Genomic DNA, 23,829 nt, shown 5'->3' with positions numbered 1-23,829 from the left:
GGAGGATTACCTGCAGGGACAGAGCTCTCTGCTGCAAACGTGGAGGAAGCAGCCCTGGCCCTGTTTGGCAGGGTACCAAAAGGAGCTTCCCTGCTGTCTACATGGTTCCCTGGGATGGCTGTGGGATGCTGAAGAGTTTATAAACCACTTCCCTCCTACTGTAGTCTCAGCAAGCTAACACTGACTTAGGGCCCGTCTCACTGCAGGCTAGGAGTGGTACATCACTGCAGGAAGCAAAGCAATGTCACATGTGTTTGGATCCCCACCAAAAAAGTGCAAAGATAGCAAGTCGTTAAGCTGTCACTCATAAACTGAGCGTTTAGAGAAAGATTAAATGAAAGTCATTGTCTCATTCTTGATATTCTTGATCCATCCCTGGCAGTGTTCAAGGCCAGGCTGGACAGAGCATTGGGCAACATGGTCTAGTGTGAGGCATCCCTGCCCATGGCAGAGGCTTGGAACTAGATGATCTTAAGGTCATCTTCAACCCAAACCATTCTATGATTCTGTTTTAAGTGGTTTTGTGTCCTTTTCACTCTCATTCCTACTCTCATTACTACTAGATTGGGGAGGGCACTGGTGTAACAAACTCACATTTGTCAGTACTGGTGGCACAGGCCTTTCAGTTGAGCATTGGGTCCCTAGCTCACCATGTTGGGTGAGCTAGGCAGCATGGACATTTATCACAGCATGTCCTTTTCCCATTACATCACTGTCCCAGTCCACTTGTGAATTACTTCTTTCCACTTCCTGTCCTGTCCCATGAATGCTGCATGCCAACACATTATTATAGGCCTATAGAAGCAGCTGGAATCTGACCGTTACCTAAATAACCCATTGAATTTGCTCTTTCAGATTTTTTACCAAAGCCAAAAACCAGAGCATGCTTCCTGCTTGGAAATAACTGCATCTGGAAGAGGAAGGGGCAATTTCAGTGGCTGTCAGTGATGCTTGCAGTTAGCAAGGTTCTCTGTCAGAACCGTTGTTTTGAGGGTGAGCCTGTGGGTGCCTCTACCTCCTTGGTATTTATAATGGAAGCACCATCCCCCTCCATCCAGGCTAGGCTCACAGCTTCGCCATTGTGCCTGATACCTCTTTCTTCTCTTGGGAATCAGTGCAACTCCTCTGAAACCCATGAGTTAAATCTTCAGCTGTCTGGGACATGGTCGAAGTTGGGTTCTCTGAACAGTGCTTAACTTGCTAGTGATTTGCAGCACTTGAATGGAAGAAATGGAAAAGAAAAAATAGGGAAGTGCAAAAGCACTGTTATCTCTGAAGTCAGGTCTGAGAGTTTGACAGGTATTATTTACTAATGAGGAGTAACTCCTTGCACGTGATGGTTTGGTTTGTGTAGTCACAGTGCTCTGGAGTTTGAAAATCTTATGCCCAGTTCGAGCTATGGATATTTTCCAGTTTCGGGAGCTGCAGAAGTGCATGTAACAAGCATTCCACCATGTCACAGGGACAATCCATAAAGCAGGGGGTATTTGAAACCCAGCATGTTGTTCTGCAGCACCCTTAAAAGAATTGCAGCAGCTGTCTAATAGGGGGGTTCAGAGAAGGCACTTAAAGCCCCAAGAAGTCACTTTCTTCTTCTTCACACTGAGTGTCTTCTTTTTTCTTCCTGGCTGTAACAGGATTGTGTAGGGCAAACTTTCTAGACACTGAACTTGAATAACCATAGCCAAGTGGTGGGGCAAGGCTTTGGGAGCCAAATTCTGAATTGATTTTGCATAAACAGGGCTTTTTCCTAACACGTAAAAGGTTTAAGATAAAAGCTCAGCAATGGGGTGCATGAGCTTCCATGTTGAACTTCAGCTAGTTCTAGTCTAATCTTCCTTTGCTTGAGTATGGTGTTAGATGTCTCTGAGTATTTTAATTACCTTTCTTTTATTGAAGTCATTCCTGACGTAGAGTGGTCCAATCTCAAGAATCAGGCCACAGTTTGGAAGATGTATTGGCTATGCAAAGTATCACATTCTTACAGGCAGTTATTGCACACTGTAGGTTTAAAAGAGGATTCCTTTAGGTTTGTTTTATTTAAAGAGCTGTGGTGTGTTGTTGGCTTTCAGGTTTTAGATCACATTTCTCGCCAGTAACATGACTGAAGTTGAAATGACAATTCCAGTATTCCAGTCGCCTAAAGATGCTTCTCTGGGATTGACAGTTCTGCTGCGGGTGTAAGCCAGATACAGCTGCTTGTGCTGAACTTTCTAGCTATCTGTTCAAATCATTGTGTTTTCTTCCTGCACTGGTTTTATTATTTGTGTCTAAAACCTTGATCATGTCTTAATGTTTCAATTATGTACATTTATTTGTACAGTTTGTATTTTTATTGCAGTAATGTAAGTTTCTTACCTAGAGAAGTGAGAAGTATAGCTAATGTTACTGTTGGCATTAATATTGGAATGGGGTGTGTTTGCACATCTATGGATAACATTTTGAGCTGTGTATTGCAAATGTGATGCCTCAGAACTGTCTGAAACCAAGACACTGGCATGGGTTGTATTTGAGCACTCAGATGTAGAAGCATATAGAAATCATTATTCTGCTTTTGAAAAGGTTCTCTTTGCTTCCTACCTGCCAGCAGACACTGGCCTCTTGTAGTTACTGAGGGACTTACTAAAACTGCATAACAACATTTGTTACTGATCCCAAACTCCATAGGATTTGAAAGGCAAGTTGACCCTCCAATACGTGATGTATCATAGTGTTATATTTAGTGTTTGACAATGATACAGTTTCTGTAGCCTGTTGAAAAATGTGAATGCCGCGTGCAGGAAGTGATGTGTGCTAAGCTCCATGTACTAATCTGCAAGCCAACTTTCTAATTTCCCCCCTTCAGGTTAGGAATGAAGTCTGGGAACCAGTGTCTTTATAAATTCTGAAAACAGAGCAGAGGCTTCTTTTCCACCTCTCTTTATGTTGCAAAGTATATTGTGGAATGGACACATTGTCTGGTGCTGTGGTGCTTGCAAGGGGGCCGAGACATTTCTGTCCTTTTGGTAGTGAAAAGCACCAGAGGCAGGAGGCTGGTGAAATGCTCTCAGTCAAGCAAGAAGTACCTTGCTGTGCCCTGCTGTGAGTGGAGGAGTCCTCAGGTGCAGGATTTCCCTGGTGGATGCCATGCAGCTCACTATGTTGAAGGGCTGTTGCCTGAGACGGCTTGTCCTCCTTTTACCTGGGCACGGTGCACTTCCCTTCCCATGGGCTTCAGGCTGCTGAGGGACACCGCTGCCAGCCCTGGCCGGGTTGCAGGTTGACAGAGGAGGGAGCGGAGTGCCACCGAGCATGGAAGCTCCTTGGGAGAGGTGGGCTGAACCCAGCACAACCTGAACAGCGTCCCTTTCACCTGCCTGCCATGGGCTGTGCTCCGAGTTCAGCCAAGCCTCGAGGCTTCCCAGGGGAGCAAGCTGAGTGCGGTTCGACTTGTGATTTGTGTTTTACTGCAGTCATGTTATATTTTACTGCCTTTGGAAGAGGCGGGGTGGAGGTCGGAAGGGGGCATCCCGCCACCCTATTTCCCGGCCGCCCTCAGGGACGCAGTCAGTGCCAGTGATTGGATTTCCAGAGTCTCCCTCTGCATCTGCCTCTGTGTGTGCGCTTTCCTTCGGGTGGTGGTTTCCCCTTTGCCTTTCCTCTTGTTCGCAGGCGAGCGAGCAGGGGGTGGTGTGATTGGCTGCAGATTGCACAGATCAGCCCCAGCGCCGGGTCTCGCACTCACTCGCACACGCACACCCCACAAAAAACTTCACCCTCGCCGCGTCTGCACCAGTCCAGGCGAGGAGTGAGCATCGGGAGCAGCACCTTCGCCTCTCGTCAAGAAACAACCTGCGCAGCAGGGGGAATAAACACCTTCACTGCCAGCGCCGGGGAGGACGGGCGGTTCATTTCTTCCGCCCCGCTTTTTATCTTTTCTTCTTATTTTCTTTTTTTCCTTCTTTATTTTGCCCCCCAGAAAGAGGAAAGCCCGCCTGTGTTTTTTTAGCACAGCCTCGTCTGCACGCCTTGCTGCCGGAGTCTCTCCTGGCCGAAGCAAGCTGCGCTGGAGTCCCGGTCCTATTCCTGCCTGCTGGCCAGGACTCAGGGGACGCCGGAGCCTACCTGGCCAGCTCGGAGGGGCAGGATGGCGGCGTCTATCCGCTGGGTGCTGTGCTTGTGCCTGGGCTGGGGCTGCCTGTGCCTGGCGCTGGGGGATGCGCTGAAGGATCGCTGGGTAGGGCTGCGGCGGCGCACAGCCCTGGGAGCTGCGCGGCGCGGCCGGGCCAGAGCCGCTGCAGGTGACTGTGGCCCACGGCACGCAGAGGAGCAGCTGCAGCCCCGGGACAAGGTCTCCGAGCACATGCTGAGGCTCTACGACCAGTACAGCGCAGGACGGGCGGCGGAGCAGCCCCAGGACATGCTGGGTCTGCCCCTCCGCCACGGCAACACGGTGCGAGGCTTCCGCCCGCTGCCCGCAGGTGAGTCCAGCTGTTGGAATGAGTGCGCCCGGTTTAGTGTCGGGGTACTGAATGTAGGGAAGGAGATGAGAAAGGGATTGGCGAAGTAACGCTTCCTGCAGCCACGGTCGTGTATTTTAGGTTATAATGTTTATATTGCCTCACATATTTTAATCACTGGTTTATCTCTTCAACTCCGTATGCCGTGTCTGCCATATGATAGCTGAGCACCATATGAGGGAAGTTAAGTCATTAACATATCCTCTCTGGAGCCTTTTCTTATCAGTGTTTTGCACGTGTAGCTTCTGTTGAAACCAAGGGCTGAGTTGCATGTGGTAGAGCAGAAATGTAGTTAGGCGATCCTTTATACCATCTAGAGTGTCTTAATTTGGTGACACTGGTGACAGTACTGGCAATTAGGGGCAGTATCAAATGAGTTTAGTTGAAGCATCATTTGTGCATGGTAAATACTGCATCTCAACATCTTTGGCAGTGGAGCTTAGCTGTCTCTGTGATTACAGACTGGCATGCACAAGTAGATTTATGAAAATATAAAGTCATTTTTTCATAAGGGAGATATGCATATAACATTGCAGCATCTCGGCTAGCAAAAACAGAGGATGGCACTGTCTTGGCTCTGACCCTCATTGGATATGCTTCTCAAATCCACAGCATCCCAAAAGCTGGCTGTTTGTATGATAATGTCATGCTGTACATAGCAGCCCAATTCGCCAGTCTCCTATTTTTCATTGCACTAGTGGATTGACCCACCATCTTTTTCATGGGCAAGCATCTATCGGTAAAAGTCGGTGTCATCTGAGAGTTTCAGGGACCTGCATAGATTCTTTCCTTTCCCAGAAAACTGAGAGCTGGGTGCCAGATTTGCCTTAGGTTTCTTTGGAAGTCATTACTTCTGATTCTTCAAAGGCAACAGTGTCTCTTATAGGATAGCTCTGCACAGAGATCAAGTACTATAAATAATTGAATGGCTTTTGGTGTTTTAGGATTCAGCTCAATAAATGCTTTCCATCATATGTTGCTGCAAGTATTTCTGTCCACAGGAGAGGTTTTAGAGGTATAAATACCCTGGATTTGGAGGATGGAGGGCTGGGACTCCCGAGCTGCTGTTCCTGCAGAGGAACTCTCTTGTTTTTCTGACATGACCACTTTTTGCAAGGTAACGTCTAATGTATGTTGCTTTGCTCTAAAATAAGCAGTTCCCTTGCTGAAAGAGGGGAAGGTATAATACTAAAAAAGGGGGAGGGTGTATAGTCCCAGCAGAGTGATATTTGCTCCTTTAAACATATCTGATTAAATATATTTATTGTTCTAAACCTTAGAAGGCCTTTGGTTGAAATCCCATCTCTGTGGTCTTTCTGATTATATTTATACTCTCACTTGACATTGGATGGCAGCAGTCCTATAAACACACTATTGAGTAATCTCTTTTTGCCTCCTCCAATACTTCCACAGTTCAAGTGCCAAAGCAATAAATTTGATGTTGTTGTAAGTTTTTTGATGCTTTTATAAGTATTAATGCAAACCCTTTAACCAGTTAGCCATTGTCTCTTTCTTGCCATAGGTAGCAGCAGCTCATGTTCTATAGTTATTGATGGCAGAAAAGCGATTTTCCAGAAAAACCTCAGGTTAAATTTTCCTCAGGGCAGTGGGGGCAGCAAAAAGGCTTTTTCTCCTTTCTGTCATTTTCCCTGTGCCCAACTGCCTGGCCAGCACTTTGAAGGAAATGGTACATCCACAGCATCTCCCTTTCGAGGTAGTTTGTTTCCAAATCCTCTGCTCTGACTGTTGCATTCCTTGACTGCACATTTCAGTCTCCCACAGGCTTCCTGTAGTCCTTATAATGTGGCTGCATCAGTTAAATTACTAGATTATGTTGCTGCTTCTCCTTGAGCAGATTTTACCATCCCTGCTGGCGGCCCCTGCAGGAGACAGATTTTTGTCTGTGATGAGCAGAACTTCCCTAAAAATCTGCCTGTTTTCCTACCTCTACAGCAAAAGGTCTTGAAGACAATCTTTAGTGATTTAATTTGCAGTTTAACCATACATTTTTCAATTTAATTTTATATTTTCAGGAGAAAAAAACAGTTTATTTTCTGAAACACAACTCTAAGGGTGGCTGTGAAACCTTTCAGTCCTCACTTTTCCCCTGGAGGGCTCTGGCTCTTGTGTGGTACGCAGGAAAGGCTTCTCAGAGATTTCACTGGTAACCTGCCAGACATTGTTGAGACCCTTTAAGATAGCTTGTGTGATGAGACCAACAACTGGTAACATTTGTTGAGACTTGTCCTCATTTCTAGTGGAAGAAAAGTGTTGTTCTATGTGGCAGCTCTGGTCTTGTGCTGGACAGCCAAGAAGAAAGAACTAAGATGTGATTAATCAAAAGAAACATTCCTACCATCTGTTAAACGCAAGTTTCTCTTCCTGTGGCTCAGTCTTCTGAGGGGCTAGGATGAGAACTTCAGCCCTGTGTGGCTACCTCTGAAGTTCCCATCCTGTGCTGCCCTGAATTCTCTTGCACACCAGATTCCACAGGTAGGATGGATTATTAGTGGTTTGTTGATTGGGCTGGGGGGGTTTGGCCATTAGTTTTGATGAATGTTCATGTGATCTTATATTCAGGCAAATCTCTTTCCATTAATCTTGCTAAATTATCTCAAAATATAATTGTTCAGTTTGAGTCACTCAAAAAAGGAACCTGTGATGCCCATGACAAAGCCAAAAGAAACCCCAGGCCCCAGATCCATTTCAGTGAGGTAAGGATGTCTGTCATTCACAGTGGATCTAGTGATACTCCTGCACCACTCTCTCTCGTTGACTTAACTGCTCTTATTTATGTCTATGTATTTGAATCAAAGGATGTTCAGCCTGTGATTTCTGTGGCAGTTGTGTCATTGCTATGGGATGTTTCTGAGGTGGCACCAGCAGCCTTGTCTTACTCAGGCCAGGCCTTACAGCGAGCTCTGCTTTAGGAAAAATCTCAAGGCAAAGCCTTTTCTGGATATTTACCTGTGGGTACCACAACAGTGAATGGTTTTCCATCCCTTGGGACTCTACAAAGATAGCTGGGAAAGAAGTTGGGTGATCTGCAAGTTAGAACTGAACACTTTCTCTTAACCTGTGGTTGAGTCTGTGCTTCAGCTTCCGTACATGTACATTTTTATCTCCTGCCAATTAGCAGAACCACTGAATGACCAGACCTCCAGCTGACAGAAATCTGCTTGCTTTGAGTGCTTCCCCTAGAGGTGTGCTGATCTGAAACTTCTGAGGCTCAGGAGCTGTAGGAAAGATACAGCATGGAATAAATAAGAGAGAGCAGAAAGTCAAAAGCCTCAAATGCAAGACTTTCAGTTTGCTTTTGAAAGTGCTTTTAATCATAGAACATGCCTTGCAAATGAGTCATTTAAAAAACTCCACTTTAACTGGAGGGTCCCTCTAATGATGTTATAGTAAAGCTATACAGTCAGAAATTACTTTAAACTCTTTTTTAATTGACTGAATTTCAAGTAATTTCAGGTATTACACCTGCCCCTAGGCCGATTCTTGTGGTTTCAGAACTATGCTCTCCTCCTTTTCAAAATGCCTTGCTTTCCTTTGTTGTGGTATTAAGTGCCCACGCAAACAGGGGAAACTGAGCACTGCGCAGGGAAACCAGATCATCACCAGCCTGCAAAAACCAGTATGGGCTGTGTTCTAGCCTCTCTGAGCTCTGGTAACATTAAGGGTCTTCTGTAACAAGGCAGGAGACAGGAAGAGTTTGTGGCTTTTGGGGTTTGAGTTTTATATTGTTGCTGTACTCTTAGAAATAAAATGCAAGCAGCATCCTGGTAATATTTAGGCAAAGGGAACTTGTAAAGCATTAACCTGGAATTTAGGTAGCCTAGGCCCAAATCTGCAAACCTCCTCTAAGGAAAATGGGCAGGATCTGTAGGTTTGGCCTCTCAGGACCCGACCCAGAATTTGGGTTTCTGGCTTATGTTACTCCCTACCTCACTGTGCTGTCACGCATGTGTGTGATCAGTGGTCACAGTCCCCACTCGGTGTCTAGAGTGAACTTTTTCGGTGTCTAGACTCGGTGTCTAGAGTGTACTTCACGGGTGAAGTGTTCTGACCTGAAGGGAACACACTGTGCACAGTGTGACCTACTGCCACTAGCTGAAGTGGAATTCATGAGATTGGTGAGAAGGAGTAAGAGTTGGCTTTTTGTTTTCTCCTTCCTGGATTTGTGTACTTTATTGATGCAACCTCTTTAGCTGCTTAGCTTGTGCTAACTTCAAGTTCAATATTGTGTTTAGTTTTCAGACCTGCTGCGGTCTTTCTGCTTAAAATATATAGAAAAGAGATGTTTTTCCCAGTGTACAGCCATTTATGATATGCAGTGTGCATATTTATGGTTTTTATATCATAAAATCCACATGCAGGTTCAATCCTAAGCATGCACCATTGCTGCTTCTTGAAATTATTTTAGTAACTGATAGCTTTAACCAGTCTAGTGGACTTTTTACTTTTTTATATCAAATTGCTAGCTGCTATAACCTTATCTGCTTTGCTAAAAAAATCAGTAAACCCAATTTGACATCAAGTTCTATGGCTCTTTAAAAAGAGAGAACCAGATCCTATATTTTCCTTTCGCAAAATACTCAAATTGGTAAGAGGAAAGCAGCAATCAATTTTGAGCAAAGGTAGGAGAAAACAAGAAATCTGACTTCCATATCTGTGTTCCTATTCTGGAACTTGTTCGCATTTCCTAGTCTGAGCAAACTTCTGTAGCTGGGCTATGAACCCATGAAAACAAGTTTTACAATGGAAACACTGATACATTCTTAACTGTGCACTGGCACAAGGGCACAGTTTATAAAATATTAACTATCTCATTTAAATTATGACTAATAATGACTGTATAACTAAACAGTCCTCATTATTGCATCCTTTTTCACCCGTGGGATAGATTTGGCAGTCCATAAAAATGTCAGTGCATCCTCTATAAAGGTAAACATACCATATGTTAGCAGACTTGTTCTAGCTTATTGATGCCTGGAATTGCCCCTTGTAACACAAATATGTTTATACTGGTGATGTCAGTCTCCACAGACCTAATGCTTTTTCTTCAAATACCTTTCTAATGCTGTAACAGGCATTCCATGCAGCTGTGAGCTATTGCAGGGAGGTGAGGAAGCACGGGCCACATCTCTGAAGAGATTCAGGGGATACAAGTACTTTGGCTGTAGGGCTGTGAGCTGAGTGGTTTTCTGGTCTGAGCTATCAGTAAATAAGCTGGCGCCTCCCATAGACAACACAGTAAAGCTTTGCCATGGTGCTCCTGGGGTCTGGGTTCCATTCACATGAGGAAGTGCAGGCAGCTGAATAATGACTTGCATATGGGCCAAGGAGGCCAATAAATATCTAGCTTATCCTTTCAACTGCATGTACCTCCAAAGCTCTGCTCTGTAGAGACAAGTGATACTGACAGTACAGTGATGTGATGTCTTCCCCATTGCAATTCAAAAGAGCTCTTGTGTGCAAAGTTTGGTCTGTAAAATTCCTCATTGGGCTGGCAGCAACATACAGTGATCCCTCAAAGGGAAGCAGAGATTGCTGTTGAAATCCAGGCTCAGAGTATGTGGAAGGTATTCCTTGCATATAGCTCTGTTACACATGTATTTCCTTTGCTCATTTCCCCTTCAATCTTCTGCTCTCATGCTTTGTTGTTGAGAAGTCTTCTGTGCTTCCTATTCTGTACTACAAAAGATCAAAGCTGAGATAGCAGAACTCATTAAAGAAAGAAATAAAAGACAGCTCAAGTAGGGCTACTCTGATAGCGGTCTGCTGCTTGCAGTGTTGGGAAGTGTAGGAAATGAGCTAGGGAAGTTACTGCTGCTCATGTAATACTGAGTTGCCACTGAAATTCATTGTATACTGCTGCAGATGAGTGTGAGGTTTACTAAGCACAGCTGCTCACAGGATGCAGGCAGAATCGTGTCAGGCAGCAAGGTGATGGCAGCATCCTAGGAATACCATTTACTGAACATTAACAAGGTGTTCAACCTGGCCGTGAGTTGCCTGCAGTGCAGGGACACCCAGGGCTTCTCTGGTCTTCCCACCGCTGCTGCATCATAAGAGCCAGCCCCAGCAGAGAGGGACCTTCTGTCCAGCACCCCTCTGAAAGACAATTAGCACCAAGAAAACTGCTGTAAAGCTGCTGTCTTCACTGGGTTGGTTTGATATTGAAAACTTAAGAAAAAAGCTATTTTGATGCAGTGATCTTCTAGGGTGTCGGTTTCTGAGTGTGTGTTTTACTTTCACCTGCAAAGCTGATTTTGACCTTCTAGATCAGTAGAGGGCTTTCTTGCAAGGAGATCTGGTTGCCTTTAAAACCCTAAAGGTGGTCTTGGCTTAGAGGGCAACCTGGCCAGAGGCATTGGCTGTGCTTAGTCAGTCTGCCTCTTCCTATTGGCTGCTGAGCAGTTGTTGATGGACTTGACCCTGCAGTTTGCGTACCTCTTCCTTTCCACTGAACATGGAGCTAGTGATGACAGCATCCTAGGAATACCATTTACTGAACATTGACAAGGTGTTGAAATTAAAGCCCCACTTAGACTTGACTTGGGTTTTTGTTTCGGGTTCTTTTGGATTAGTGAGGGGGGGAAATCGGTCAATGGAACAGTCTGTATGAAAGGAATTATTGGTGTAAGTAATTTTAAAGACTGAAGCCTGAGCTCACATCACTCAGTAAAACTTCACTGGTGTCAGTAGCTGGATGAAGCTCGTTGAAAGCTTCCCACATAACAACGAAGTTTAGTTAGATGCTACTGGATACCTCCTGGCAGTGGTGAGAAGTTTTAACTCTTCTCCTAACCTGGGCTAACAGCTTAATGGCGTTATGGTGGAGATGGGTTTCCAGCAGTTTCTGTCCTCTGGGTTTAAGGACAAAGTTTCATTTAAGGGGAGTGAAATTTTCCTGAGGAAAAGGTGCATTTGTAGGTATTTAAAAGCTTTGTGTCTGACATTTTTAATGCTTATGCTGCAGGAACACTTATTTCAGTGCATTGCTCACATCTGGGAGTCAGGTATCACTGTCACACAACAGATATGTTTGATACAGCATTAAGTTGTGACACAAACCCAGGCCACACAGTTGGGTTTTTCCAAGCTGGAAGCTAGCAAATCCGTAGACATCTGTGCCAGCCACTAGTCACTGGTTCCAAGCTGATTTTGCAGCTTGAATGATGTGAAAACTTGAGAGATGGTTGAGTGTGATCATTTAGTGAGAAAATAGCACCACCTACTGCAAGTTCTTAGGTTTTGGTGTAGAGTTAAATGCCAAGAGTGGCTTTTTGAGTTTTGCTTTCATTCAAAACTATGTTAGCGATTACAAACCAAGCAGAGGTCAAGTCCTCATGTGTGCTTAGTACAAATGTAATAAACAGCTGATTTTGGCTTGAGGAATTGAAAGCAGGATTGAATTCAAAGGGAATCTAGTTCCTCAGGCATAAATAATAGCTAGATTGGGTGGGTGTGGTATCATAGCTTTCAGCTATTGGGAACTTACCTATATGATCCACTCTCAGGTTGGGCTGAATGTGTGAATGAGGGTGTCTTCTGTAAATTATTTGGCTTTTTTTTTTTTTTTTTTTTTTTTTTGCCTGTTTGGCTGAGAAAAGTATATGTTGTTGTTTCCCTAATTTAATGAAGCAGTGCATGTGAGGATGGAGAGGCACAGGGAAGATATACTCTTTTGCTGGACTTTACTGCAGTTAGCAGTTGGGATATTGCAGGGTGGAAGTACAGAATGTCACCCAGAACATAAAGCTGTCAAACTCTTTGAAAGAGCCAACACTGTGCCCTTGTGGCCAGGAAGGCCAATGGCATCCTAGGGTGTATTAGAAAGGGGGTGGTCAGTAGGTCGAGAGAGGTCCTCCTCCCCCTCTACTCGGCCCTGGTGAGACCGCATCTGGAATATTGTGTCCAGTTCTGGGCCCCTCAGTTCAAGAAGGACAGGGACCTGCTGGAGAGAGTCCAGCACAGGGCAACTAAGATGGTGAAGGGAGTGGAGCATCTCCCTTATGAGGAAAGGCTGAGGGAGCTGGGTCTCTATAGTTTGGAGAAGAGGAGACTGCGGGGGGACCTTATTAGTGTATATAAATATATAAAGGGGGAGTGTCATGAGGATGGAGCCAGGCTCTTCTCAATGGCAAACAGTGATAGGACAAGGGGTAATGGGTATAAACTGGAACACAAGAGGTTCCACTTAAACTTGAGAAGAAACTTCTTCTCAGTGAGGGTGACGGAACACTGGAACAGGCTGCCCAGGGAGGTTGTGGAGTCTCCTTCTCTGGAGACATTCAAAACCCACCTGGACACATTCCTATGTAACCTTATCTAGGTGTTCCTGCTCCGGCAGGGGGATTGGACTAGATGATCTTTTGAGGTCCCTTCCAATCTCTAACATACTGTGATACTGTGATCTGTACTGGAAATGACGCTTTTCTGGATCTGTGGCCAAGTTGGTTTCCTGAAGTCAGAGGAGCAGTAGGAAATGTGTGAGTATTTCTGAATGGAGATAAGTATTGCAAGGAAATTGAATGGAAAGTGCTTTATTTACAGTCACCAGTTTACCAGCTTGGTTATTTTTCTGAATAACAGCCTAAACCCATTCCCACAGTACTGTGTGAAAATGTCCTGTGAACTTCACGGTTCTTTCTCCACTGTAATGTTGTGAAATACCTATATTCTTAGCCAAGTATTTCCCCTTTTAGGGAGCCCTGAAAGCCAGAAGATGTATGTTTTTAACCTGACATCCCTCACAGAGTCTGAAAACGTCTTGTCAGCTTCAGTATATTATTATATTGGTGATTTGCTGCACGTGAAGTGGAACTGTTCTGAGTCCAGAGGCTGTTCTCACAGGCGCAGGAAATCTGAAATTCAGATACATCTTTCAGTCTGGACCTTACCTTCTGTGGGGAACAAGACTTGGACCCTAGGACATTTCCTCATCAATGTCTCCGTAGCTCACCAGGACGCCCTTTCCTGGCAGAGGAAGGATATCACTCAGCTTCTGCATGGAGCAAAACAAAACAATGAACTACTGATAGGTGTCAAAATGGATTTGAGCAGCCATCACCCCTGGGAACGAGCACCTTCTCGCTATGAACCCTACATTCTGATTTATGCCAACGATTCTGCAATTTCAGAGCCAGAGAGTGTCATCTCTAGTTTGCAAGGGCACCGTCATCCTCTGGCGAGGGTCCTTCCCAGGCCAGAAAACCACATGAGGAGCAGCCTGGGGAAGCGGCGGCAAAAACGCTCCACAAATGTCCTCTTGCCGTTGCAGAATAATGAGCTTCCAGGAGCCGAGTACCAGTACAATGAGGATGAGAGATGGGAGGACAGAAAACCCTACAAAAGCCTCCAGCCACGGCTATCAGACAGGGCAAAGAGTAAGAAAAAGCAGAGGAAGAATCCTCAGCAGAAGAGCCAGGCTCTTCAATTCAATGAGCAAACGCTGAAGAAGGCGAGGAGAAAGCAGTGGAATGAGCCCCGGTATTGCGCCCGGCGTTATCTCAAGGTGGATTTTGCAGACATTGGCTGGAACGAGTGGATTATTTCCCCAAAATCCTTTGACGCCTATTACTGCTCAGGGGAATGCCAATTCCCAATTCCAAAGGTACAGTCTTTATTGCTTAGTTTGCACTGTTAACCACAAACTGTGCATTTTCTTTCTCAAGTCAGTAAAAGGTGGTTGGTCACCCATTACATGTTCAAATGTAGTAAGTAAGTGGTATCTTTGTGTCATGCTGCAAGGAGTAGTGGTTAGAAGAGCTAGTAAAAAGACAGGCTTGTAAAGGTAACAAAAATATTGCATGTTATTTTTTTTTTGTTCAGTCCCCAAATTTAGTGTGAGGTGTCCCTGCTCATGCCATTGGGGTTGGAACTAGATGGTCTTAAGGTCCTTTCCAACACTAGCTATTCTCTGAGTCTATGGTTCAAAATTGCTAAAAATAACTTCCTGAATAGCGAGCGGTCAGTTGGGATGCTCGAATGTAAGCAAAAGACTCCAATGATAAATTGCTTCTTTGATGGAACAAGTGGCTCCAAAAGCAGTGGATGCTGGCCAGCTGACTTGTGAAATACCCTCTGGGTGTGAGGTGGTTGCATGTGGGTAGCAAGAAGGGTGATGTGCTCCTGAGGCAGAAAAGCTCTCTTTTAATAGTCAATACATAGCATATATCTGCAGGGTTAGCCAGTGCCTGATGCAGACTGGCTGCTCAATAATGAGCATGCTGGAGAGCAAACAAGGGTTTCTCAAAAGCAGTTTTGGATGTAGTGGTTTTAGAAGCCCTTGGTACTGATCTCTCCTTGCTTCGACTGTGATCTAATCCTGTCAAGACAGAAGATAACAAACTTTAGACAGAAAGCAAGTCTCTCTTAGAGAGTCCAGGTGAGACTTTGAGAACACAGGTTCTCCAGCAGCAAAAAGCATCGTGCATCTTTGTAGAGATAAAGAAACTTTCAGAAACCTAAAGTAGAGTAATGTTGAAAAAGCACCATACTACCAAGGTTGCTATTACCTTCACAGAGCCTTTGCAACCCTACCATCGCTAGGTAGTGAGGTGGTTTTGTGGTGGACTTGGCAGTCCTGGGGTAATGGTCTCTTCCAGCCTAGTTGATTCTATGGTTTTATTGGTAGCGTGCTCCATAACCTCATGGCCTAACTCCCAGACTTCCTTCAAACCTCTGGAGAAAAGCACAATGAGCCGTGCAAATGCTCCTGCGAGTTAAAAATCCTGAGGTGAGTTTAGTACCGGTGGTTCTGACGAGGCAAAGTGAAGTTTATTTCATAGAATCATAGAATGAACTAGTTTGGAAAAGACCACTGTATGTTCTGCCAAATTTGGGTTCTGCTTTCCTTCAGGTAAAGTATCTCAGTGCCCAAGATGCTGTGATTTAGCTGCAGTTTCTCAAATAAGTACACTTGCATATTGGCTACTCTTATGGTAGGTGAGTCCAGCAGTCCCAAAGGAGTGTTCTTCCTCCTCCTTCATCCCTCTGCTCTGCCTGGGGTAGGCATGTACATGCTGCCGGAAGTGGTCTGTGCTCTGGAAAAAGCCGATAGTAGAAAAAAGGTGAGAAATAAACAGCAAATAAACAGCAGCAAATACAGTGCAGAGTTTAAATAACTTTGACATGAAGCCGGAGGTCCAATTGCTATAAACTAAGCCTGTAAGCACAGGCCTGACTGGGATGATGGCCTGAGCCAGCCCTTGTGCAGGGCATTGTGCTGGGTCTGTACTCTGGTAGGAGTTTGCCTTCCCGCAAAGCACACACCTTTGGATTTTACTTGGGGTCAAAGTTACGTTCCCACTGGCAGAAGCATAGCCGGTTATCCCCAAGAGCGCACTTTAAGGGCCAGAGGCAGGGTATCCCAGATGTACTTCAGTCAGTATGGAAGCTGTTCTGTCTCGTATGATATGTCTATCAAACAGAGATATTTCTTTCATCACAGAATGACAGAATGTATCCGGGCGATTCCCACTGGCAGCCGGGGGCCATCCTTCAAATTCATTCTATACAAGTTAGCATAGCATTTTATTGGTATGGGTTCCATATCTAAAAGGAAGGGTTTCCCATGGGAGCTTAACACAGCACCTTCAGAGACCTTTTTTACTTCCAGTACTACTGGCAACGGGAAACTGGGTCTTGGGAGATGTTTTACCTTTTAATGTCTGACCAGCAGGCTCTGGAGATCCATTTGGCTCCCAGGTCCCTTTGTGGAGAATGCTGGACTGCAGCTGAGACAAGAGACAAGGCTGGATGGTACCAGAGCTTTCGCTTCCTTTTGCAGGCAGGAATGATACAGAAATCTGTATTGTATACTAATCTAAGACATTTTTTTATATCCCTATCAATTACTGCTGAGGAGCACAGGTATTCTTGAACTCCAAACAAACAGAGATATCTTTCTTGAGATGAGCTACCTAGATCATAGAATCATAGAATCACAGATGGAGATGATGTCTTTGTAAATGTCTGTGTAAATGTCTTTGTAACCATGCTGGGAAACCTATAGCCATGGGGAGGATGGTGCAACAAACTTTGCATTTATATTTTGAACAGAGCTTGACCACTCCCCTGCATCTCATTCATCTGATAAGCTATGACAGTAAACTTAAACAGCCACAGGGGTAGAAGGTCAGGCACTGTGTAACATCTGCATGTAGAAGAGTGGCTGAATGCTCCCCAGTGAATCCTTTGCAGGTTCTACTACATTGCAGCCACAGTGTGACTTAATTTGATAGAAGATATATTGTACAGCTGATCAGATGTGGGGTCTCTATAGGACCCTTCTTGAAGAAATCAGTTTTGTTGTAGGGTATGTGGGTCCCTTCTAATGTGGCTGTAGTAGTTACATTTTCTGTCCTACTTTTCTCTTGCAGGCCTTGAAGCCGTCCAACCATGCCACCATCCAGAGCATAGTGAGAGCTGTTGGTGTTGTCCCAGGCATTCCTGAGCCTTGCTGCATTCCTGACAAAATGTCTTCTCTTAGTATCTTATTCTTCGATGAAAATAAAAATGTGGTTCTTAAGGTATACCCCAACATGACAGTGGAGTCCTGTGCATGCAGATAACGTCTCAGGAGACCCTTTTGAAATGCTGAGATGATCACTTGCTGTTGGGGAGGGCAGGGTGGGCTGGGGAGTGTTTCGCAATATGTACTTTTTGTTTGCACTGCCAGTGCATTTTGTTTGGACAAAGAGAAAAACAATGTAAGGAAATCCAAACACTGAGGATGGAAATGGAATGGCAATTCCAAGGAAAGAGAACACAGACTTCATTCATCTTGAATTTGACCGAGACACGAGTCTTGGGAATGGGAACTTACTGTTTCTGTTGAAATCAAAAGATGGAAGAGGAATTTGCAGAAGACTCTTCAAGATTTTTGAGACTGTCAGAAGGACATCTTGATTTATTTTTGTACAAGGTGCTGGAGGCAGCAGCAGTAGCTGTTGATTTTTGTCTCTGTTCTTACAGTGACTAAACAGGAGGGAGATTCAAAATATACTGGTCTGCATTTTAAAGCTAAGCTTTCTGCCTTAGGTTATTGAGTAGTGCAGCAAGGAGAAAAAACAAATCCAGTATCCTAAGATACCTAAGAGCCTTAGGTAACACAGCTTAAGACATGTAACTCAGTGTGTGTATTGTTTTTCCTAATTCAGCCTGTTAGATCTCGGTGCCCTCAGTCGGAATAACATAAAATGCATTATGGCTGCCTGCAGAATTGAGGTATTTCAAAAGCACCACTTCTTCCAGAAACCAGAACTGTCTTCCATGCTGCTGCGGAAGCAGCGTGCCAAGGGTGTGAATGTATCTCACTCAGTGAAGTGGACGAAGGACTTGTTCTAGAACACAGTTGCAAATAATCTTTGAGTAAATCATGGCAGGCGATTCCTGACGTGAAATTATTTGGTCTGTAATTCTTACCTGTAGGCCTTAGCTACAATTATTTGACCAAAATTGCCTCTGTTTTGATGGTTACATGAATCAGTAGATTTTTCTTTTTTCTTTTTTCCTTATCTCAGTTCACTTCTCTGAAAATCGAATTGTCCATACTTATGCTGTCAATTTAAGATTTTCTTCTAACACTTCATTTGAAAAACTACAACCAGGAAAGAAAACATCTAATTGATCTCAGGCACAGCTGCAAAGAGTTTGTTCTGTTACGGGGTAAATGCTCACAGAAGTACTTTAGATAGAACCCCAGTTCTCTTTCCAGCAACACAATCTGCTTTTAAAAGCACTTTTGGCTGGTGAGAGCAATATTTCAGTTTGCAATGAGTAAATGTTAACCAACGTTTTCTTAAGTTACCGTCATAACGGACTATCTGAAATAGTGTGTTTAGAGGGCAAATATTCAGAGGGAATAAATTAATTCTCCATCACCACGAGAGTTAAGTTCTCTACTTGGGAGTGAGCAATTCCTCAGTAGATTGAAAATGACAGCAGGAAATGCCTTTTTGCATCTTCACTGCTATTGGAGGCTGGTTTAAGCACTTGGTCTTTGATTTCTGTATGTGGCCACTCGTGCTGTCATGTTTACTAACCTGAGTAATATAATATGCATGTGCAAAACCAAGCACTAAGTGTGAAGCTGTGTAGGTTCATTTGATCCACTTCTATATGCAGGAGAAAAGTCATATTCTCTGTGCAAATTGACTTAAATCTTTGCAAATAGACTTAAAAACAGGAGCAAAAAAATATGTGCTTTTCTCCTGGCTAAGCAGACAGTTGCAGACAACCGGAAGCTTTTCATAGCTGTGTCTTGGTAATGGAAAAGAACCTGCTTCCCTGTCTGGTGCAGGGCTACGTGAGCTCCTGTCTTTAAGGACAGGCAAAAGAAGTGATGTACACCACAGGCTGCCCTGGGCCACTGCCTAAACTGGAAGCAGGCTGGGATTTTCAACAGCCATTAGGCCTGGCAAGCAAAACCAGAGGCAGCAGTTTCTAATAGTTGTTCTTTGTGAGAGCTGCACAGATAAGTCCATCATTTTTAACAGTTCAGCATGACAATGGCTGCTTTTAAAACACAGAAGCTCCAACAGTAAACCAGCTGAGCCTAATCTTCAGTTTGTAGAGAGCTTGTGGCAAAATAGGTTTTGTAGAGCTTGACAAGGCAACCTCAGCTTTGTGCAGTATGTTCTGTTTCTTTGCTCATAGTGAGCTGGCTGGTTGGTGATAAGTAGCTGTTACTGCCAAAATCGTTTCCTTCACAGTGTTTTTGAGGCTCTTGAGGTGTCTCAGGTGGAAAGATGGGAGCTGCTCAGTAGCCCTCAAGGTCTGGATTTCTCCCCACATCACTCAGTGCTAGGATTACAGAATGGTATTTCCTTTAGAGTAGCACCGGACTCCACCTTCCCCAGTGCAGCACAGCCAGAGGAGGCAGCTTTGTGACTCCCCACGGGAGGGCTGGAGGGGGCCTCATCCCACTGCAGATGAGACTGGTGCTTCAGAGAAGGATGGTCAGCCCCCCAGGAAAAAGCTGGGGAACATGGACCCTGCAAGGTAAGGAGCTTCCCACTTGCTGTGGATGAATTGGAGCAGCTGGCTCTTGGGCAGAAGATGGGGACTGAGCCAAGCCCACCTCAGTCTGTGAATGGTGTCTGGCATGAGCAGTGCCAGGAACAGAGCTCCTCTCAGAGGAAAATGCGGAGTTCAGATGTGCCCTGGCCCACCCCTTGGATGGTAGTGGAGTTCTTCAGACCAGAACAGGGTGTTTGCAGCCAACCTTCCCAACTTCTGATCTCTGGAACAGAGAGGCATGAACTAAATACAGGTAGTGTATGTAACTTTGTACTAGTAGGGACTTCAGAACGATTCCCAACTTGTGTTGTTAATCACCATTTTCATCTCAAATCAGCATGGGGGGTGGGGGAAGCTTTTCCCACATGTTCTGCTGTTTGAAATACTGTTCCTCAATAAATGGCTCTGCTTCCCGTCTAATTATGTGGTATCTGATGCCTGCATGTTATTTTAATGACTGGCTCATAAGATGGGCAGGGGAATGTCTTGAACTATGCATGGTCTCTCTTCAGATAGGCTCTTGGGGGAGCAAAGTCCCCAGTGGGGATCAGACCATAGGAGGGTGCTGCAGAAAGCTCTTGAAAATCCCGCCCTTGGAGGCTGAATTGGGAATCTCATGGAAACCTCTCCTCTGTATTGAACAGATTCACTCTGAAATTAGTGGTGAGAGAATAGGGCCAGAAGAAAAGAAAAAAAAAGGAAATATGTCTGAATTGGTGAGGGATGGTTCACAGGATAATGATTGATTGTTTCTCAGCAAACTGCCTATCACACTTAGAACTGCTTGGGAGTTCTTGCAGTTTAGATGTGTGTGCTACTTCTGTCATTGCTAGTTTCCAAATTAAGAAAATGGGATATAAACATTATTCAAATATTTGATCTTTTCCTTGTGCTATTTTATGAATTGCTCCAATAATATTGTCAGACTGTTAGTGATAGGTAACACAAACTTGGGCTCACAGAATTTCAGTATCCTGACTAGGAAAAAGAGTAAACAGCCAAAAATAAATCTCAGGTAAGACTCTCATCCGTTTTTCCCCTTGGCTAATCTTCAGAGTACTAGAAACCTCGATTTTGGCCAGTGGTTTATTGATTAAGGGCTCAAGTGTCAGGTTAAGAACTTCTGAAGTTCAGTTTGCAAGAATTGTTATGAAGGTATTGTAATTGTAATCTTGTAATTGTAGACTGTATGCTTTTCTTTGAATGAACAGGGAGAAAAGTTGTTCCATACAAACTAGAGAGCATTTTATCCTTTCCATTGCCAACATAAATCTGTGGTGTTCACTATACCATAGCTTAAACTTCCTCTGCCACTGTCTTTGATATTCACACCTTGTCCTTTTTGAATTATTTTTGTGTGATGGAGAAGAACATGATCTACTAAAGTGGAAAGTAAGCTTCATTTTGCAGAAAAGAATCCTGGAGTCTAAATAGAAAAGTTGAACGTGAGGCAGCAGTGTGCTCTTGCAGGAATAAAGGCAAAGAGGGCTGCAATAAGAAAGAGTGACAGGAACAGGGAGAAAAGTGATTATTCTTCTCTATTGGGCACTTGTGAGATTTCATCTAGAGTACAATGCCTAGTTCGGAGCTCCAAACTATAACATAGACATAGACAGGAGCAAGTCCAGAGGAGGGCAGCCAAGATGTTTAGGAGGGTGAACCACATGGTGTGTATATTTTCAGCCTCTGCCTATACTATTTCATCAATTTATCTCTTCCCAAGTGCAGAACTTTATATTTGCCTTTGTCAAACTAGAAGAGGTTTATGGAAACCCATTATGTTCAGCTCTTCTGCTTCTTGAGCTCTTTCTGAATGTTAGCTCAGCCTTTCACCACATCAACTGCTTGCCTCATTTTAGTGTCAGCTGGAAACTTGCTGAAGGTGCATCTTATTCCATCCTGTTAACACTCTCTGTCCATACTGTTAACGAAAGCATTGCATATTCATGAGCTATTATGCTGTCTTTAAAAAAAAAAGGCTAAAGACAGAATATTAGGGGTCATCAATTTCTCTTATTTTTCCATTATAGTGTGATAATTCATGTATATATGGAGCTTAAAAAATTAAACCTTAAATGCTTACTAAACATTATAAGGAATCCAGATTAGAGGGTCAGTCCTGTCAAGGTTTTTTTTTTCCAAGAGCCCAGACATTAGCAGGGAGGATTTCTTCCCACCCTCTTCAGCTGCCAGGAAGCTGCCAGGAAGCAGTGTTTTTGCAGACAGATTATTGACCCTTGTCATTGTTTCATTTTGTGAATGTTAGCTATCTTAAGTATGTATAAAAAGTAACTCCCAGTAATTCTGTCTTTAGGAAAGATATCCACTGTAATTCAAAGCTAATCTATTAACTTGTTGCCCAGCATTACTTACAAATGAGTTTACATTTTCAGCTTTTTTTGAATCTTATTATATACTTCATAAATTGTTTATCAATTTTTTTTTCATGATTGAAATAATTTTCTGAGGAGATTATTCATATATAAAGTTCAATGTTGGAACAGGTTGCCCAAAGGAGTGGTGAATGCTCCATCCCTGTCCGTGTTCAAGGCCACGCTGGACAGAGCCTTGGGCGACATGGTCTAGTATGAGCTGTCCCTGCCCATGGCAGGGGGGTTGGAACTAGATGGTCTTAAGATCCTTTCCAGCCCTAACCAGATTTTATGCACTAAATGACCTTTTCCAGGCTTCACTGCTGCAATCCTGGTTTTGGCTAATGTCCTGAAGTAACCACCACTAGCAGTGTAAGCAGAGATGCTTATCTGGATGTTTAAAAACCAGTTTTCATTATATGGTACAGCAAATCCCAAACTTTATACTTTTTGTGTTAATGCGATTGAAATCTCAGGAGCTAAAGTAGAAGTGTAATTGTGGAGTTTAGAACAATAAAAATAGTCTTTGAATTGTGTAAAAAAACAATATCTATTAATAGTACATGTGACTCAAGTAGATTGTGTGAAAACTGAGGTTCCTAAGGAAGGACGTTTGATGGAAATGTAGAATGTCAGCCACAGCAGTTGTTATATTCAATGTCATATTAAGAAAGCATGCTAGGTGCTTAAAGCAGGGGCTTAAAGGAAGAGATCTGCAATAAATTTTGTAGTGAGATGATGATAACTCATTTGCGCTTCATGAAAGACAGATCAGCCTTCATGGATGAGGTATCCTTACTCATCTTGTGGTCCACTGCTTTGACTTTAAGTCAAATGTCAAGAGATTAATTAGATTTCAAATGTCTGTGTGTGCCATATTGTTAAACTCTGTTAAATATTGCATATCCACAAAAGTGGCACTCATGAGACCAACATCCAACTTTAACCTTTTTCATGAAAAAAAAAAGACAAAAAGTGTGTCAGTCTTTAACATACACAGATCTTTGACATAATGATAGGTAAATGACAATGAATTCCAAGCTCTCTAGTTAGATCCCGAAGTTTTCTAACTTATCTAAATCTTTGGAAGATATTCTTCTATATTTCACTTCCTCAGAGATAATTGTATTTCAGCTTCAGTCTCCAAAAGATGTTTGATTATTCTGCCCATAGCGCCGTTTTTAAGAACAGCTTCCTAGCCAGCTCTCTCACACCTGGTAAATTGTCAGTGTTCATGAAATTAGGCAGTAGGCAGCACTTACTCGACAACGCAGATATTCCTTGGGCCACACCAACCTATGCAGTAGTTTGAACAACACAGAGAAGGTGTTGTGTGACGCTGTGTGAGACTTGGATTTTAGAGATACAAGTGAGTTATTGGAGTAGCTGGTTTCAAAGTTGTAGGATTTTCTTCCAAAATGGCAGAAACTAATTCACCCCTACAGTGATCAAGAAGACCATAGACTAGTCATACAGCAGAAGTCTATTTGCAAGGGAAAGGCAATAGGTATAAAATCCTATAAAATACATTACTTAAATTAGTATGCCTTTAAAAATAAAACAAACCCTGCAGATTTTGCTTCTCCGATTCAAGCCTGTGAAGAAATCAGACACTTTCAGACTGATTCTGAAGCCATTTGCTTATTCTTTAGTAGCCCTCTTTATTCCTAAGAGGAATTTTCTGCAAAACTTTTACAGGATGCAATATAGGAATGTTTGTTTGTTTGTTCAGTGACTGAAGATAGAAAATGTGTTGTTTTATGGCAATACTTTAGACCTGCTAAGCAATGTAAAGCTTAGTTCATATGCAACATATTTTAGTTCTGGATGAAAAGATTGTCAGGGAGAACAAGTTAAGGAAATCAGTATGAGTGAAAACCTAAAACAAATTGTTTTTTCAAAATTGGTATTTAATCGATATTCGA

General features: G+C 43.6%; 1 protein-coding gene across 9 annotated transcripts; it reads left to right on the top strand.

Moving 5' to 3' along the window:
- The first annotated feature begins 3,277 nt into the window (after positions 1–3,277).
- On the top strand, positions 3,278–23,600 carry BMP3 (bone morphogenetic protein 3). 9 transcript variants are annotated; one of them, XR_013958015.1, is made up of 6 exons: positions 3,446–4,460; positions 13,214–14,121; positions 15,145–15,246; positions 15,456–15,580; positions 16,192–16,271; positions 16,892–16,938. XR_013958015.1 is itself a non-coding variant. In XM_080629589.1 (4 exons), the coding sequence occupies exons 1-4, from the start codon at positions 4,127–4,129 to the stop codon at positions 16,896–16,898; spliced, it is 1,329 nt and encodes a 442-aa protein (XP_080485715.1). In that variant the 5' UTR covers positions 3,442–4,126; the 3' UTR covers positions 16,899–17,030. The 9 variants fall into 9 exon arrangements, 5 of the variants coding, with proteins under 5 accessions (XP_080485713.1, XP_080485715.1, XP_080485716.1 ...); XR_013958013.1 differs by lacking the exon at positions 15,145–15,246 and having other exon boundaries at positions 3,445–4,460; positions 16,189–16,271; positions 16,892–16,946; XR_013958014.1 differs by lacking the exon at positions 15,145–15,246 and having other exon boundaries at positions 3,445–4,460.
- Positions 23,601–23,829: the final 229 nt, after the last annotated feature.

Source organism: Psittacula echo (assembly GCF_963264785.1).
Source record: "Psittacula echo genome assembly, chromosome: 1".
Classification (NCBI taxonomy): domain Eukaryota; kingdom Metazoa; phylum Chordata; class Aves; order Psittaciformes; family Psittacidae; genus Psittacula; species Psittacula echo.
The sequence above is the reverse complement of the archived record's forward strand: the minus strand, read 5'-3'. Positions and strand labels throughout refer to the sequence as shown.